Source organism: Acromyrmex echinatior, chromosome 2, assembly GCF_024713525.1.
Source record: "Acromyrmex echinatior isolate Ae372 chromosome 2, ASM2471352v2, whole genome shotgun sequence".
NCBI classification, from domain to species: Eukaryota; Metazoa; Arthropoda; class Insecta; order Hymenoptera; family Formicidae; genus Acromyrmex; species Acromyrmex echinatior.
The window spans coordinates 6,173,808-6,190,415 of NC_141853.1; the positions used below are offsets into that span (position 1 = coordinate 6,173,808).

General features: G+C 30.6%; 1 protein-coding gene across 1 annotated transcript in view; it reads left to right on the forward strand.

Moving 5' to 3' along the window:
* LOC105154354 (dystrophin, isoforms A/C/F/G/H) overlaps positions 1–16,608 on the forward strand; it is a 462,027-nt gene that overhangs the window by 126,695 nt on the left and 318,724 nt on the right. The window contains exon 37 of the mRNA XM_087403323.1: positions 11,056–11,161. Within this exon, the coding sequence (XP_087259449.1) occupies positions 11,056–11,161 (106 nt within the window). The remainder of the gene's footprint in view (positions 1–11,055; positions 11,162–16,608) is intronic.

Sequence of the window (16,608 nt, forward strand, 5' to 3'; positions counted from 1 at the left end):
CACATTGAGTAACGATGAGAGATTTGGTATGGATTCTTTATAATCGGAACGGACAAATCCGCGCTTCAAATTTCGTACAGCTCGCAGCATTCGCTAAGCGGCACCCTCCACCACACGAATTTTGCACCCTATGGGCTGCGTATCCCATAGGATAGAGGATAGATATATATCGTTCCCTAGTTACCAAGGGTACCCATGAAGCAGTGTCAGATGCTGAATTCAGTTCGACCACGCGCTTTCGTCGAAGTACACGCGTCTGAAAATCGTGCAGTGGCGTTGTGATTGTTTATTAATTATTGTCGATATGATCATTGACTGATTATACGTGCACGCATTTTTCACTAAGCTGCCGATTGTAATTTTTGTATTCGCCCTCAGGCGTGGTAAGCGATTTTCAGTGTCAATGCAGCTCTCGACGTACGATGTGTTTGCACCATGGTTATTTAGCCGGTGTACAGAGGATGATAAATATTTGCTCTGTTAACGAATGGGAAGCTGATTATTCGAAAAATCTGAAATTCCGTATTTGTAGATTCTCGTGAGATATCATTGATACTCTTCGTCGGGATTATACATTACGGTTGCTTTTTTTGTCGAATTTAAATGATGTTAAATGCTAATTTTCTCTGATTAATTGTTAACAGAATTAGACAGCGAATGGATTTTTAGCAAGGTTAAAAATTGATTTTAAATCTTCGAAAAATGTGTTTATTATTATCGTTTTCCGTTTACTTACAACATTGGATTTTATTTATCACGTTTGCTCTCACATGCAACTTGCGGTTTAGGATGTAAATCTCATGAATAATCATTTATGCAACGATTTAAAATCTGACCCTTTGCTGTTTTACTCACAGGGCCCTATTGTGTTTAATTGAATGCGCTTGTTGTCGATATTAAAGACCTGTTATCGTGCATGGAATCGATAATGCAATTTTGACGGAAGGGTCCCAATGAAAATTAGGGATGCAGCCGGTGAAATACTGAACGAAACGAAAATCGATACAGCATATCCAGCTTTCTCTCTGGCTCTGTCTCATGGCTCTTTCTCTCTTCTTGTCGCGGCGAAATCCAGCATCACCGGACGAATATTGAATTGTAAAACGAGGAACTGATGTGGAGTTGTCCACTCGAGCTGTGCAATTGATTCTAAACTAAAGCGTTTTATTAGAACAGAATGCGAAAACTATTTCAGTAAAACTTCTAAAAGTTTGATTTGATAAATGTATATTTCGATAAATATATTGAAATATAGAGTATAATATAGCGAATTATTACATTATTATTATTTTGAATGCTACACTTGGTTTCTGTATAGAAAATTCTACAAATCCAGAAAGTTTCGTTGTATTTATTATTATTTTTTTAATAAAAGTATTTTACTTTATTTTTTAACGTGTTAAAATATGTATTTTACACATAAAATATCAGTCAATCTTAAATGTTATAAATATGATTGTTGATTGTCATAAAAGGTATTACTTATAGTGTAGTTTAAGAAATAAAATCTATTTAAAAAAATACACAAATTTTTATATTCAAATATTCGATACAATATTACATTCGATATTGACATTGAAAATATACTTGATATTTAATATTAAATTTTATAATTATTATATATTATATATTTCTTTGTGTGCAACATGAAATTTTTCTATTAATTAGATATTAGGAGAAATATATTGCGATGTCAAATATACTGAAAAAGTTCTAGCAACTAATTTCGAAATGATAATTGTTTCAAAAGAGTTAATGAAAATTACATATTTACAATATCTTGGTTGTTAAACAAATCAAACATTTATGCTGATATACGTTAGAAATAGTATATTTATTATCAAATAACATCGGTCAGTTTTACTTTTTTTTTTGTACAATGCTCAATGTCGAGATATCTCACATTCATTTGCAAAAACGTTTTCATTGTGATGAAATTGAATCTTTTATGCGTTGTCTCGGATGTTTCGGAGTTTTGACATTGTGGGTAGCCGCTAAATTCGCATTATATGTCACATCAACGATTTAGGCCATGTAGACCGATACGACCAGACGGTCTGACAGGCGATGGTTTGGCATTTTGTCTCTATATATCTTTCTGTTTAGCCAGAAGAAACGTATTTTTCGCTTCGAAAAATATCATTATTATTTTGAACTTCCATGCAGTTTTATTTATTATGTAAGAAAATGTCAATGAATATATAATAATAAGAATAATAATAATAATAATAATAATTGGCATTAAGTAATTGTATATGAGGTACGTTAAAATTGGATTCATATATTTTACGCATGTGACATTTTATAAGAGAAAAGCTTCTTTTAGCAGATTTAATTTCTAAACATTGCATCGGTGCTTTTAACGTTATTAAAAACTGATGCTTCGTATCGATCGATAAACCTTATAGGAGTTGCTTGCAAGATGATGACCGTATATTTAGTTTTTATTTTGTTCTTTTACGCTGCACGATACGTAGATGATTACGGCAACAGTATTGATAGATAACGTGAGAAATTTATTTTATGGAAAATGGAAATTAGGAAATATCTGTATACCTTAGCCACAAAAATATTGATGCGGATTTGATGTAGATGAAATAACGTGTTCTGTTACTAAAAAAAATATCTACGCCACATTATCTAGGTTCGCTCTTAAAAACGCGTTTGTTATAAAATCTGGCAGATAAAAGCAATATTTTTAATGTCGACGGGTTGCGATGGGAATTTTACAATTTTAAAAGCGTTTATATTTAATCGTTATTGTTGCGCCGTTTAACTTGACAATTACTGTGTTCAGTAAAATTACGAAAATAAACGTTCGATTATTCGGTCGACAGAGGCCAGAAGAATCGAAAAATTGTATGTTATGTAAATAATAAGAGTTTTATTAATGTGGACTTATACGTGAGCTGCTTATAAAACTGCTTCGATTTAACGACAACAACGGCTAAAGTACGAGTGAGTTTCTTGGAAGAGGCATCAGCAGAACTGTCGCTGATGTGCTTTGTTCGATCCAGCTAGACACACGAGCATAAAGTGATTGTGTCCGATAAAAGACAAAAAAAGGAAGCTATCAAAAGCTTCGTACGCGACGCAAAGTGTGAGAGAACCTGTGCGATGGATCGAAAGGAGTCTCAGCCTAGTACGTCGGCTGCATCCTCTATGTATACTGGCACCCTGCAGCTTCGTTTTAACGTAAGTGAATAAAAAGGAGCAAAGCGGATAGCTCTTTGAGATTAGCGAGCTCTACTCGAGTAACATTTGTGGAGAACATATTTTCAATACTTGAAATTGATCACATTTTGACCGTATTCGACGTGGAATTTTCATTCGTTTTAAATACTCATTTTTTGATATTTATATCAAATATTAGGTGTTGGAATTAATTCGTAGCGTTTTACAAGTGATGGGAAGTACTTTCATTAATGTATTTTTTAATGCTCATGTGAAATAAATAACATTCTTTCATTAAAAAACGCTACGAATTAATTCCAACACCTAATAGATATTTATGATATTTATATCATATCATGATAGGGTCTGCAGGAAAAAGTAAATGTGTGTAGCATAATGCTTTGATATTTTGAGATACGAATCATACTGACATTTTAATTATAAAACTGACAGCAAACAATAACAAACTTATCTTTACCTTCCTAATTTATTATTTATTGCTTAAATATTAAATGTTTATTTTTATGTATATAGTGTGTTATAATTTAGATTATTTACTATAATTATTATTATTTGTGATTCGTAGTTTTTATGTATACATTTTTTGTATGTGAAATTATAACTATATAATTAATAGTTATAATTTCACATACTAATAAGTATGTACATAATAGTATATTGTCAGTTTCGGTTGGTAACTATAGATGCGATCGATTTGAACACTTTCAACGCTTTTCAGTAGTTCTATTCTTACGTCTAATGAACGATAAAGACAGAATCATGATTACAAGCGCTTAAAGCGTTTAAAGCGAGTGTCTAAATTGACCGCAGCTTATATTTCGATTGTCACCCTTAGTAAAGAAACGTTGCGCAAAAGATATCGTTATCGGTCGAATAATAGCTGAGGGAAAAAGATACATTGTTTTTGCCGATACTTTCAAGAAATATTCGGCGCATTCGTGTCCAATATTTTTATATTCTTTTGCTTTGTTCATGACGACACCGTAATGGTATCGTTTGAGGTACGCTCGAATTTTTCTTATCACCACACAAAGACAAGACGCTTGCGCGCGCTTTGAGCGAGAGAACAATTTACGATCTTCGCAGAAATATTTTACTAAAACCACCGACGACGAGGTAACGTTACGGATAAACAAGGAAGGAAATGAAGGTGCAGTGAAATTTTTCGTTGGTCGCTCGTAAGTCAGCTCAGCAAGATATCCTCTGTTGTGCAATCATTTCTCTTTTCCCGGCTTTTCTATCTTCTTTTTCTGTTAGCGTACTTTTATTTTCTTCAGAAAAGTAACGGTTTCTGCCATGGCACCGTTCGATATCTTGCCCTTGTTCGCGTATTATATAACACTACCCAGCTTTTTTGCGTTTACTCGTGTTTTTTGCAGTTTTTCGCGATTTTTCAATTTCTCGGAGCATACAGGTTTGTTTTTTCATGTCTTTGTTAATTTCTCTGTCATGTGGAAAACAATAATAGAAAAATATGATTGAGGATTCATATCACGATTATATTGTGCTGCTAGAGAGATATAGATTTAATTCTCAGTAAAAAGAAAATGTAGAAATTTGAATAATGTTAACCGTATTTTTTATGTCCTTACGTTGCATCAAATAATATGTATAAATTGATCGAATAAATTCCGCATCTTACTATGGTTGCTACGTTGCACTCTGGATAATGAACGACATTACCGAGGAAGATGCATCGTGTCGCTTATGAGGGAATATTTCATAGTTGGAAAAGTTATTCTACCAACTACCGATGACTCTAACTAGCCATATATCTTCAAGTCGAAAATTGAGATGCATTTATCATAAGTTATATTACGGTTCTTTTTTATTATTTATCAAGTTTTTTTTTCAAACATTTCTTTAAACATTTTTTAATCATTTGATAAATATAAAGGTATTATGCACAATTATGCAAGAGTTTGTGTTAAGCATGACTATTGTACAAAGAAAGAGAGACTAGATAGTTTTCCATTAAAGCGTCTTGTAAAGTTTATTTGTGACTTCTCTTGAGCGTACAAAATATTCACGTTATATTTATTTTATGTAAATTTTATTGCTGACTTATCGCTGTCGATAGTCGCATAATTTTTTTATAATACGAATAACAAATATAATTTTTTCAAAATGTCTAGCATTGAATGATTTGATAGACGTTATTGGGACATTGGAGAACGTCAAGTTTACGTTGAATGTTTTACTTATTTCTCAGTAAATTGCTTCTCCGCGGAAACGTTTCGATAGATTGCGCTAAATGGGACGTCAAAAGTTTTGTTCATGTCCAATTTTCTTCGAGCCGTTTACGTGGTTTGATCGTGAACGAAGTTCCCCCTCGTGGAATATACGCCTTTTACCTGTACGTGAGATATATATTTAAACAAGGCATTTCATTAGTCTTCTAAGCTTGAATAGCTGTTGATTTTCAGAATATTTTATTATTTGTATCGCGAAAGTAGAAATAAAATATTCCATGTAACGAATACAACAAAGAAAATGGTAATGCTGTAAAGCAACGAAAAAGAAATTTGCTGATATGTTATAAAATAAATTGGTATTTTATTTCTGCCGTTTATAACGCATACATAAAACGCTTAATATTATTATTAAACAATGAGTGTAATATGTCATCGATATAATGCATTAACATGTCGGTATTTAATTTACATGTCATTTTCTTTCTTTTTTATATGTTGTTATTTTTTATTTAATTTTACATTTCTTATATTTTTTAGAATCAATTAAAAGAAATACTTTTTTTTTCGGTCAAACTGAATCTCAGTGCTTAATAATACTAATGTATAAAATTTTTATATATCTATTAATAATATATAAATTTTTGAATACATTTTTTTTCTCAGTTTTTATAAACTGCACGCTGATTCTATTTGGATTCGAAACGCAATTGCACGGAGAAAAATGTTTACTAATTTTTATCTTGCAAGACTAATAAAAATATTTGACTATTTTTATCAAACTTATAATAAACTTTATTTGCTTGAAAGTAAATATCGGAGGTGTACGGTAAAAAAATACATTACAATTTTAAATCCTGGTTTACTTTACAATGAAGTAAATTAAAACTATGCACGAACAACTTTCAAAATTTACTTTACGTAAAAGTATCTTACAGTATAGCTATAAAATAATCGCTCATTTACCAGAAAAGTAAAATAAATTTTACATAAATGAACGTTTCTTTTACTTAGATTTACCAATTCCATAAAATACTAGAATTTTAGCGCATATTATTTTATATTTTCCACGCGCAAACTGAAATTAAAATATTAGTATCTTTAAATTAGATTGATCATCAATTTTAATAATGACGCTAATAAGCGTCTTAAAAATTTGTATATAATTTATTACGAAAAATATTACCTTAGCCAGGTATTAAATATTTTTCGCAATTTTACTTCGAAAATAGAATTATTTCTCTCATTTAATTTCATCTTGAAAATCTAACTTGAAATTATAATTTTTTAGAATTTTATTTTTTTTACTATATTCATTTTTATTATATTATTTTATTGTGCACTGATAAATTCCAAGACGATACCATAAAAGATAAACTGGATGTATGTATATTACATCTTACATTGAAGATTTAACCAACTAGTAACAGTTAAGATTATCTAAAAATAAAATATTTAGATAATAATTAAATAAATTTTATTTTATAGAATTCATGTTATTATTTATCTCATTTTAATCTAATAATTTTTTGTAAATCAATTCTTTGAAACAAAATCTTGAATTTATTTCTTGCTATACTCGAATTATGCTTTATTAAAATTTTATTGTGTTTTAACAAACATGTAGTTCGCATTTAATGATTGTTTAAAATATTTATGTCAAATTAAGTTTGTATTTCAAGCTTTATAATGTTATGGAAGACTTATTTATACGCGCTTTATTTTGTGAGTTGCATTCGTCAAGTTGTTGAATCCGCATCTCTCATGTTATTCACAGACTTTCTGGCAGGTTATATCGGAGTCATTCCGCAAAGATTAAAACTTAATTGCCGGTATATGAAGTTTAACATGCCCGATGGGAGATGAAGGAAAGTGTCGTTAAGGGGAAATTAGCAGAGTTATCTTGTAACGTCGCTTAATTCAGTGCTAGTTAATATAGCAGTAAATTCATTGCGGATTTGGCGAAACGTCAAATATAATTATTTTAGCAGACTTTGTTCAGCTATTATAATATAATAGGTTTTTTCCTAATATTTCAAAAATTATTTCTTATATGTTAAAATAAATTCAAGCCTTTGTTTCTAAGAAACTATCAATTTATAAGGAATTAATCATTGGAATCAAATCAGATAATTAAATAATAATATGTCGTAAAATAAAATTTATTATCTATATGTTTTATTCTTGAATTAACTCTATTTATTCAAGTCTTTATGTAATATATATAGGTAGTACATATTGTATATCATACATCCATCAACGGTCTGTTTCTCTTGTGATGATGTTTTGCTCTTATGATAAAACAAATACAGCATAAATTATAATTTATTCGCAGCAGAAACAATAATGCTTGTCTACCACATGCAGCTTTCATGTCGGTCTTCTATCAGAATTACCACGAAATTGTACATTAATATATGCAGATGAAGATCAACAGCTTATGCTATTAAGAAGCAATAACACAGCTTGGTACATTATTCAGTGTATCATATACTGTGAGATGTATACCGTTATATCATGATACGTTATAATACAAGTCACGTTAGCTTGCTAATTTAATCGATGTATTTTACTTTTTGCAACGTTTTGAAATTGACGCGGACTTACGAATGATTTTTTGCGTTCGAAGAAAGCGCGAAAATCTTGACGGCGCTACTTTTAGTTTTATTTTTTCCAACAAAAACGATAACGTTCACAATGGCTATAGGATACCAGATATCCAATGAAATTCTCGCGGCTTCTGTTTCATCGAATTCAATCCTACGGGATTTCCATTGGTTACTACTGGGGAATGGAAATGTGTCAGGCCATTGGCTCTTGCTATTTGAATGGATTGGAGTGGAGTGCTTGGTTAACGTGTCCTATCTATGTCGCACGGTCACTCTTCGATCTGACTGACATTCTCTTTCATTCTGCGGCTATAGAAATAGTATATAAATGTGAAGAAAATGATAAAAATGATTAAGAGAAGATATGGAAATGATAGCGGAAGCTAAATAGAAAGTTTCATTTGCAAGTTACTGTATAAAATACGAGCTGTTGTTTAAAAATTTATATGATTTATTGTCGTACTTGTACGTAACATTGTCATAACAAATTTCAAACAAACCTTATAATTCTAAACTTTGAAAATTTCCGATACTTTATGAAGACATAAGAAAATTGCATGTGTCCCACCTTGTATTAACTGGAACGTAACTGGAACTTTTTGGAAAGCGAGTATGTATTCAGCTTTCCAAGCGGCTGGTGACACGGAAGTAACACGCGATCGATTATGTCAGAGGGATGTAAATACCTCCACTTTACATAGGAAGCGGAAGTAAAAGTACCGCTAAGTGGATTAATGATTCTCTGCCGTCATGGAATATTAATTCAGTATTTGAATGTAGATGACGTCATCGCATGATGACTGTTTCAACATTTTATTTTCGTCAATTGCATTCGTCAAAATAAAAAAAATAATCGATTATCTCTAAAAATAAACTAATAAATGAAAAATGACAATTAGTAATGTTTTCATCTGTTAAAAGATGATATTTACTCGTACATTGGATGAAGAAGATTTGTATTTAATACCAAAGTTAAGCGTGCGATTATAATGTTAGCAGACAAAGTGAATTAGTTAGATTAACAAGTTAATCTGGCAGTTTTCCGGGAACTAACTAATTTGTGCATTCACACAATGCGGTTATATTATATATTATATACGCGTACGAACAGAGAAAATCCCTAGGCTTTAGCGAAATTGAATGAATCTACCAAGAATAAGATAAAATCTTCAAGAATTCTATGTATTTGATATATTAATTGTCGATTAAAGATATATTTCCTAATTTTAATAAATGAAAGAATTGAACAGAAAAAGAAAAAGAATTGATTATTGGATTTATATAAGTAGAAGTTGGTATTGATATTCTTCGAAACTTTTTGTTCGTCGAGATTTAATTTTTTTCCTGGCGATATTGGAAAAGAAATGTAACGAAGACTGGATTTACCTAATGAACGTTTCATGCTTGGTGAATATCGCGAAAATTAATTCTATTAGCAATCAAGCGCGAGAACTGGATTAGAACGTGAAACACTTGTGTGGGAAGACAGTCATTCAGTATCCTTTTAGTCAGAATAACGTGGATTAGTGAGACTTAACATAGTTATTGTTATCGTAATCCTCTTGCGAAACCGACAGCGTCCATAAACATTTTCTCATCTCGACATTATCGTGTTTTATTAGTATTCTAAAGCAAAATTCTAAAGCCAGATTAAAGGTCTGTATTTCTGCATTAAAATAGAGAATTATTCAACGAAATTTTCGATAAGTATAGTTTGCTCACACATTTTAATTTTGAAAAATATTAATAATTTTTTCTATTTGAAATATATAGAATTTGAATTTTACGCGTTTTATATTCTATTATAAAATTAGTACGTATAATTTCGTAGAAAATTTTATTATAATATATTTCGAAATATCTCTCCAAGACTAGCGTCTAATTTTAAGATGAGATTACATGTTAATTGGCCCACATTGGAGATTGATAATGATCTATACTATATATCTATTCTGAAAGGTCGTGTAGTGGTTGCTACAACGAACCGCTCGGAGAATAGAGTTCGGTCGTCGAAAGCCTACAAGCGATCGATAGGTTCGTGCGGTAAAAGGTAGCTACAGCAGCATGGCAAAAACAGGTGATCGACCTGAAAGTTTCGTGGAATATATTAGGTGAAGATATTACCTCGCTTTAAGAGTTTGCGCTTTCGATTTCCGGTATTATACAATATAAAGAAGTGAATACTTTTTTTTATAAAATTTTTTTATATTTTAGCAATCTATATGAATATAAAATGTAAGAAAAAATTTTCTTTTAAGTATAAGAATTTACAAATCTAATTTGCTGTTGTATTAAAGCTTTAAATTTTCATTAATTACTAGTTTTACAAATATGCGAAAGGATAATTTTGCTAAATCTAAAAATTTAAGTACAGATCTCTCTGAAAACAATTTTGTTGGACTATCAAAATAATTATATGGAATGCTTAAACTGATTGTTAGAATATTAAAATTTTTTTACAGTATTGCTCATTATATTTACGATTTCTACATAATTATTTTAATGATCTAGCAAAATTATTTTTATATATATCTGTAATTAAATTAATTTTTAGATATTTCAGCAAAATTATTTTTTGTGTGCAAACGTTTCTAAAATTTTTGTGCTACGTTTATCACGTCGAAATTACACTGTACGTTGGTGCATGCATGGTGCAATGTACGATAAATTGATTACACTTTATGTCGGTAATCAACGTATCGAAACGTAGGAAATTGACTCGATTTGCAGCAAGTACGAAGACTGAGTGAAGGGTGTTTAAACGCCTGGTGTCTCTTAAAAGCTCGCGCGTGCTTTCACCAACACGTACGTTAAACTTTTAGGTGAAGAACGTGCGTGTGTCCGAGCGATCTGGACTTTCAGGCATTAGATTGTAATTTGCAACAGTTTCGACGCTGCCATCGATTATGGGCTATGCGCTGCGTCACCGTTGCATGCAGCGAGCACTTGCCTGATGCAAGTGCCACGGTTTCGCATTAGTTGCTGTATCTTATCACGGCGATTATTAACCGAACTAGAACTTCGTAATAACGCTCATGCTATTTTGATTTATATTTCAGAACGTCTTACGGGAGTTGGAACAAAAGAAACCGCAATTGGACGAGCTGGTTCACACGGCCGAGAACTTGCGCGCCGACACGAATCGACAGCAGCTGCATGGCAAAGGTAAGTATTTCATGATTGTATATTTTTTAGGATCGCCTAACAATTGTAACGACACGTAAAGTCTATATGTATTTAACGATGATATATAGCGGCAATCTCATTTTATAATGTCATTTTATACTACATTAAACACAGAATATTTTTTCAAGCTGCATTAATATATTTTAAAATATTATCTCTAAAATATTATTGTAGACTAGATAAATTTGAGAAATGTTGATTTATCATTTTTTTTATTCGTAAAGATATGTATCTTTAAATATATTCAATGTTCTTATCTTTCTACGTAACTTTTTATGTCACTGTAGAATGGTGTTTTATACTATATTAAAATATGAATTATTGCAACAAAACTGTCGATTTAAATAAGCTTCTTTCGTAGAAACAAATTTAAAATCAATTTTTTAGTTTATTATTAATAAAACTTTTATTGTATGGAAGAATACAATGCGGCTTGTATTTATAGTATTTTGTATTTTAGTAGATACGCGCGCACATGTTAGTTTATTAAAACGGGTAAATGGGATTATAACTTTCATTTAAAAAGATTTTAGAGAACGGGTTTTGGAAATAACTGTATGAATGTACACATATATATTTAATATTATTTTTTAAATATTTCCTTTATCTGATATTTTACACTATTTTGTACTATTAGTGTGCGTAAGTTATGAGAGTTGTAAGAGTATGAAAGCAATATTTTTAATTTTTAAAAGGATACTGACTTTAATTCGTCATTAATTCAATTTTAGACGAAGATTTTTAAAAAATATTTTCACGGGAAGCGCATTTGATAAGTGCATTGTGATCTAATAAATTTAATGAGTTTCTCTGCCATCATAATTGATATTGGAGAAGCAATCCTGTCTGTGTGGCACTTTCCGCAATCGGGCGAAGTTTAGAAGTTTAATTATCGGCTTTGATTGCTCGTCCGAAGACTGAAATAAATTGCAATATCTGCCGATCGATGTATGAATTTGGTCTGCAAATCGTTTTGAAATTAATTGTCATACATTGATTTAGCATCGAATCAAATGCTAGTACAATTTACAGAAATATTAATACGATTTTAACTGCAAACTTTTCATAATTTGTGAATTTATTTAATTGTACATTAATCTTTTTTGATATACGCAAAATTTTACTGCCAACACGTTCATAATGATATTATGTAAATATTTTGTCATGAAATATATGACAAGATTTAACTTTATAACAAAATTATTAAAATTACGTTAATAATTCTCATATGTTTCTGAACGGTCAAAATTAATTAATGTAATTATTTAACAATTTTTACACGTTTCTGAACAATTAAAATTAATTAATTTAAAAATTCTCTTCTTCACGCTACTACAAATTTTTTTTAATTCTGCCTGAATAAATATAATTGAATAGATATAATTGAAGTCGAGAAAAAATATTATTTGAGATGCCGCTAATTATTTTAAATGAAATGTTCTTTTTCTTCGTGGATATTGTTCCTTCTATATTAGCAATGCAATGTTTGTCCGTCACGTTTCTATTACGATTCTATTACAACTAAACAATTTATTTTTCACATTTGTCTTTTATAAAGATTTAAGGATAATTTTTAAGGAAAAATCTAAGGATATTTTTCCGCATATTTTTTTTATATATATTGAATTACTTTTTTTAAATATTTAAATATGTTATATTTAAATATGTTTGGAATGAGATTTAAAAAGAAATTGTAAAATATTATTTTTTAATTTATTAAAAATTTATTGTTAGTTTTTAATCTTGTAATGGTAAGGTGGATTTTCAGAACATATCTAAAAAGATGAAATCGGATTTAAATCCGATTTTTTTTCACTAATGCATAAAATGAATAAAGAAAGTAAAATAGTACAAAAAATTTTAAAATACATAAAATTTATTAACTGACTTTAAATAATTATAGTAAGACAGCAAATTTTTTTACTGATGAAGCTGTAGGTCACATTTGATTCCAACCTTGTTCTAAAAGGTTAATATTATTCTTAGGGATGCACTGGATCGTAAAATTATCCGACACCGGATATCGGATATCCGGTATTCGATTGGATATCCGAGAAGGCAATTTCTTCAAGTCAAATATCCACTTTTCCGGATATCCGACCGGATTCCGAGAAAATGTTTTCTAAAAAAAAAAGCCTATAGGGAAAAAGATTGTAATTTTGCGACGAAGTATAAGATATTATATAGCATCATGAATATGTATGCTTATTTCTAAAATATTTATATAAGAAAAAAATCAACAATTTAATGATATCGAATTTCAACCGGATACCTCCCCGAATAATAGTGATATTCGGCTATCCGGTCGGATAGTAAAAAAGTACCAGATAATATCGGATACTTTCCGGATATCCGGTGCATCTCTATTTTTTATTGTTATTTAAATACTATTTAATTTATTAAGAATTTTAATTCGAAGAAGAACAAAATAATTTGAGTAAAAAATTTAAGTATTATTAGTAGAGAAGGAAATAATGCTTTGCACTTTCATGCAAATAAATCAATCGATCATAGTTGAGCTTTTAAAACTAGACTAAGGCTCTTATCACGCTAATTATTCATTAGCGATCGGTTCTGCTTGTGACTTGCAAAGTAAATTTTTTATTTTGACTATAGATTACCGTGGTAGCGTGTTTATTTTCCAGACTTAAAATGGCCTTACACGCGAGATTCATCTTTATTTCTGCAGCGTAGGAGAGAATTATCGAATGCGTACCTTAACTTATTTTTTATTAAATTTTCTATTTAAGATTGTACGCAAATTATTGGAAATTGTAGCTTGAGATTTTTGATGCTTATTATTACATGTTTAACTTTTCACCAATAATAAATTAATTTGTTATAAGTCTTTTTGTAACATGCTGCAAAAGGTATGATTTTGGCATTCGATTCTGATCGCCTTCTAGCCTAAAATTTGATTGTTTTACGGTTAATCTTATTTAATTATGCATGTAGATACATATTATTTATCTATATCTTTTTAAACTGTTTGTATTTTAAATAACATAAAGCACATAATTAAAAATTGTGGGAAGAGTGATAAATCATTAAGAATCACTTAGAAACAGATTTTGTTTCTGCATATCTATATATCTTGTATATGTTTTATTATATCATGCACATAACTTTTTACGAGAGAGAAGAAAATGGATTGTCGCAAATAGTCGATAATAGGTACCAGTACCGAAGGTTTAATCATGCTTTCGTGAATAGTCACGAATATTTTTCATAGTAGGCTAGTTATCGGGGATGTCTATACTGTAGAGTGTTGCCGTTGCCTGCCAGGCTTTAATTACGAGCACGTAACATATGGAACACGCTACCATCCGCACATTTCACGTGCATAGATTGCCGTGCTCATCCCCCTATATGCTGATAGAGCTGCTTTAAGTAGCGTTAACTTACATCGTCTTGGAATTGCCGGGCGAAGTTGTCGGTATTCTCTCGGCTCGAAACAGCAGCGTTTTAGTCCTTTCTAATCAGTGTAAATTTATGCATCAGTATACATATGCGATGCATCACAGTCGTGTCGTAAGTCTTATTTTTATTGTTCTTAAAACCTATATTTTATGAGATATTTACATTCACTTAGCAAATTATCTAATTGAGATTTTAATATATTTTTTTATGTATGCATTTGTATACATATATGTATACAGTATGCAACACGTTAACATTTACTTTCCGATAAATTTTAATTTATGATCTAACATAAACTATGATAACTACTTATAAATTGCCCGATCTCCTAAACTTGCAATAGCTCAGTGTAATCTCCGACGCATACGTTTGCATATTTCATTCAGTGCTTAGCTCGTAAATCTAGAATATCGTGCAGACATAATACATCTCGCCCACATAATGAGTTTAACTGCTGCCGGGTCCAGAATATCGCTACCGGTTACCTGTGGGTCGGTGTAGCGCGTGGCTCTTACAATTTGCCAAATAAGCTCAGCAATTTATGTTTGCGCCGGCTGGGAGTTCCAGGCATTGATTTATCTCAGTACATTCGTATTCACTGGTTCTCAGTGTGACACCGATATTGGCTCGCGACGTTTACCATTGTATTAAATATTCTATAAAAGTCCTCAATTTTTGTTACTAGGTCAAATTTATTTAAAGACACACGGGATCGTAATTTTCGCTCGAGGAGATTTTAGAGGGTAGATTTCGATAGTTATACGAGTATTCAAGCGGATATTTTCTACGAACGACCGACTTATCGATTTTCTTTCAATCGTTTCCATACCAGCTGTCTGCCTCCCACACATTGCTCCACGTTCTTTGAAAGCTACCTGGGGTAGATCCTACTAGCACGCATAGTTGTCACATTGATTCTTTCAAGTTGAATTTCGTATTCACTAACGGCGTTCCTATTTTTCTGACGAACGAGAGAGAACAAAATGGAGGAAAATGTCCCGAGATAAGCTTGCTACCTGCTTTTATTTCTGCAGCTACTAAGACCCGCTTTAGCGGAAGAGATACCTCTTCGCGTTGCTTTCACGCGCAACCTCGCTTTATCAGTGTTGTTCAAAATTAAAATCAATCAATTAGTCCGGTGCTACGTTATTGCATTCTATCCGCGACATTGAGAAATTTCTTGTCCTTATGAAATTGGAATACTTCCCAACTAAAATTCGCGCTATTGTATTCTGTAAAAGTGAATTAGTGTATTATCACTGACTTCACTTATAATTGTAATATCAGCGCGAATATTTACTATTTTTCAGTGATAATATATTGATTTATTTTTAGAAGTTATGGTTTCTACAGATTGAATCTGCAGAAAATTATAAAATCATCTCTAAAAGTGAATTAGTATATTATTACTGAAAAACAGTATATTCGCTGATGATTACATCAGTTATAAATATAGCACTAAATTCAGTGATAATACATTGATTCGCTTTTAGAGTATGTATTATAATTACTTCGTTAGTTTGGCTATATTTGAAAACGGGATCTGTATATTGTGAACTTATAAGAAAACATAATCAAGTGTTCTCTCTCTTCTTATTTTAATAAGCTTTGGGTATGTTAAAATACAGATAAAAATAAGAGACACGTATTTTTTATGAATACTCAATTTTATGAGTGCTCAATTACACGTTAAGGAGATAAAAAAAATTGATTTCTTTCTTTCTGAATAAATATCATCTAAAGCGTTAAAGATATAAAAAATGTTCTAATTAAAAATTGAATGCTTTTAAGAGTATTTTATGATAGTAATAAATTTTTATTTAAAAATAAAAAAGTTTATTATTGTCTTGTTTTCATGTTGATCTGTATGTATTTTTTCTAAAGGGATTTGTATCTTACGAAACTTTAATTTATGTATAAGATAATGTACATATAATAATAATAATATTAATAATTTAATATCTTCAATGTTTAACGATGTTTCCTTGTAGGAATTATCGAACGTA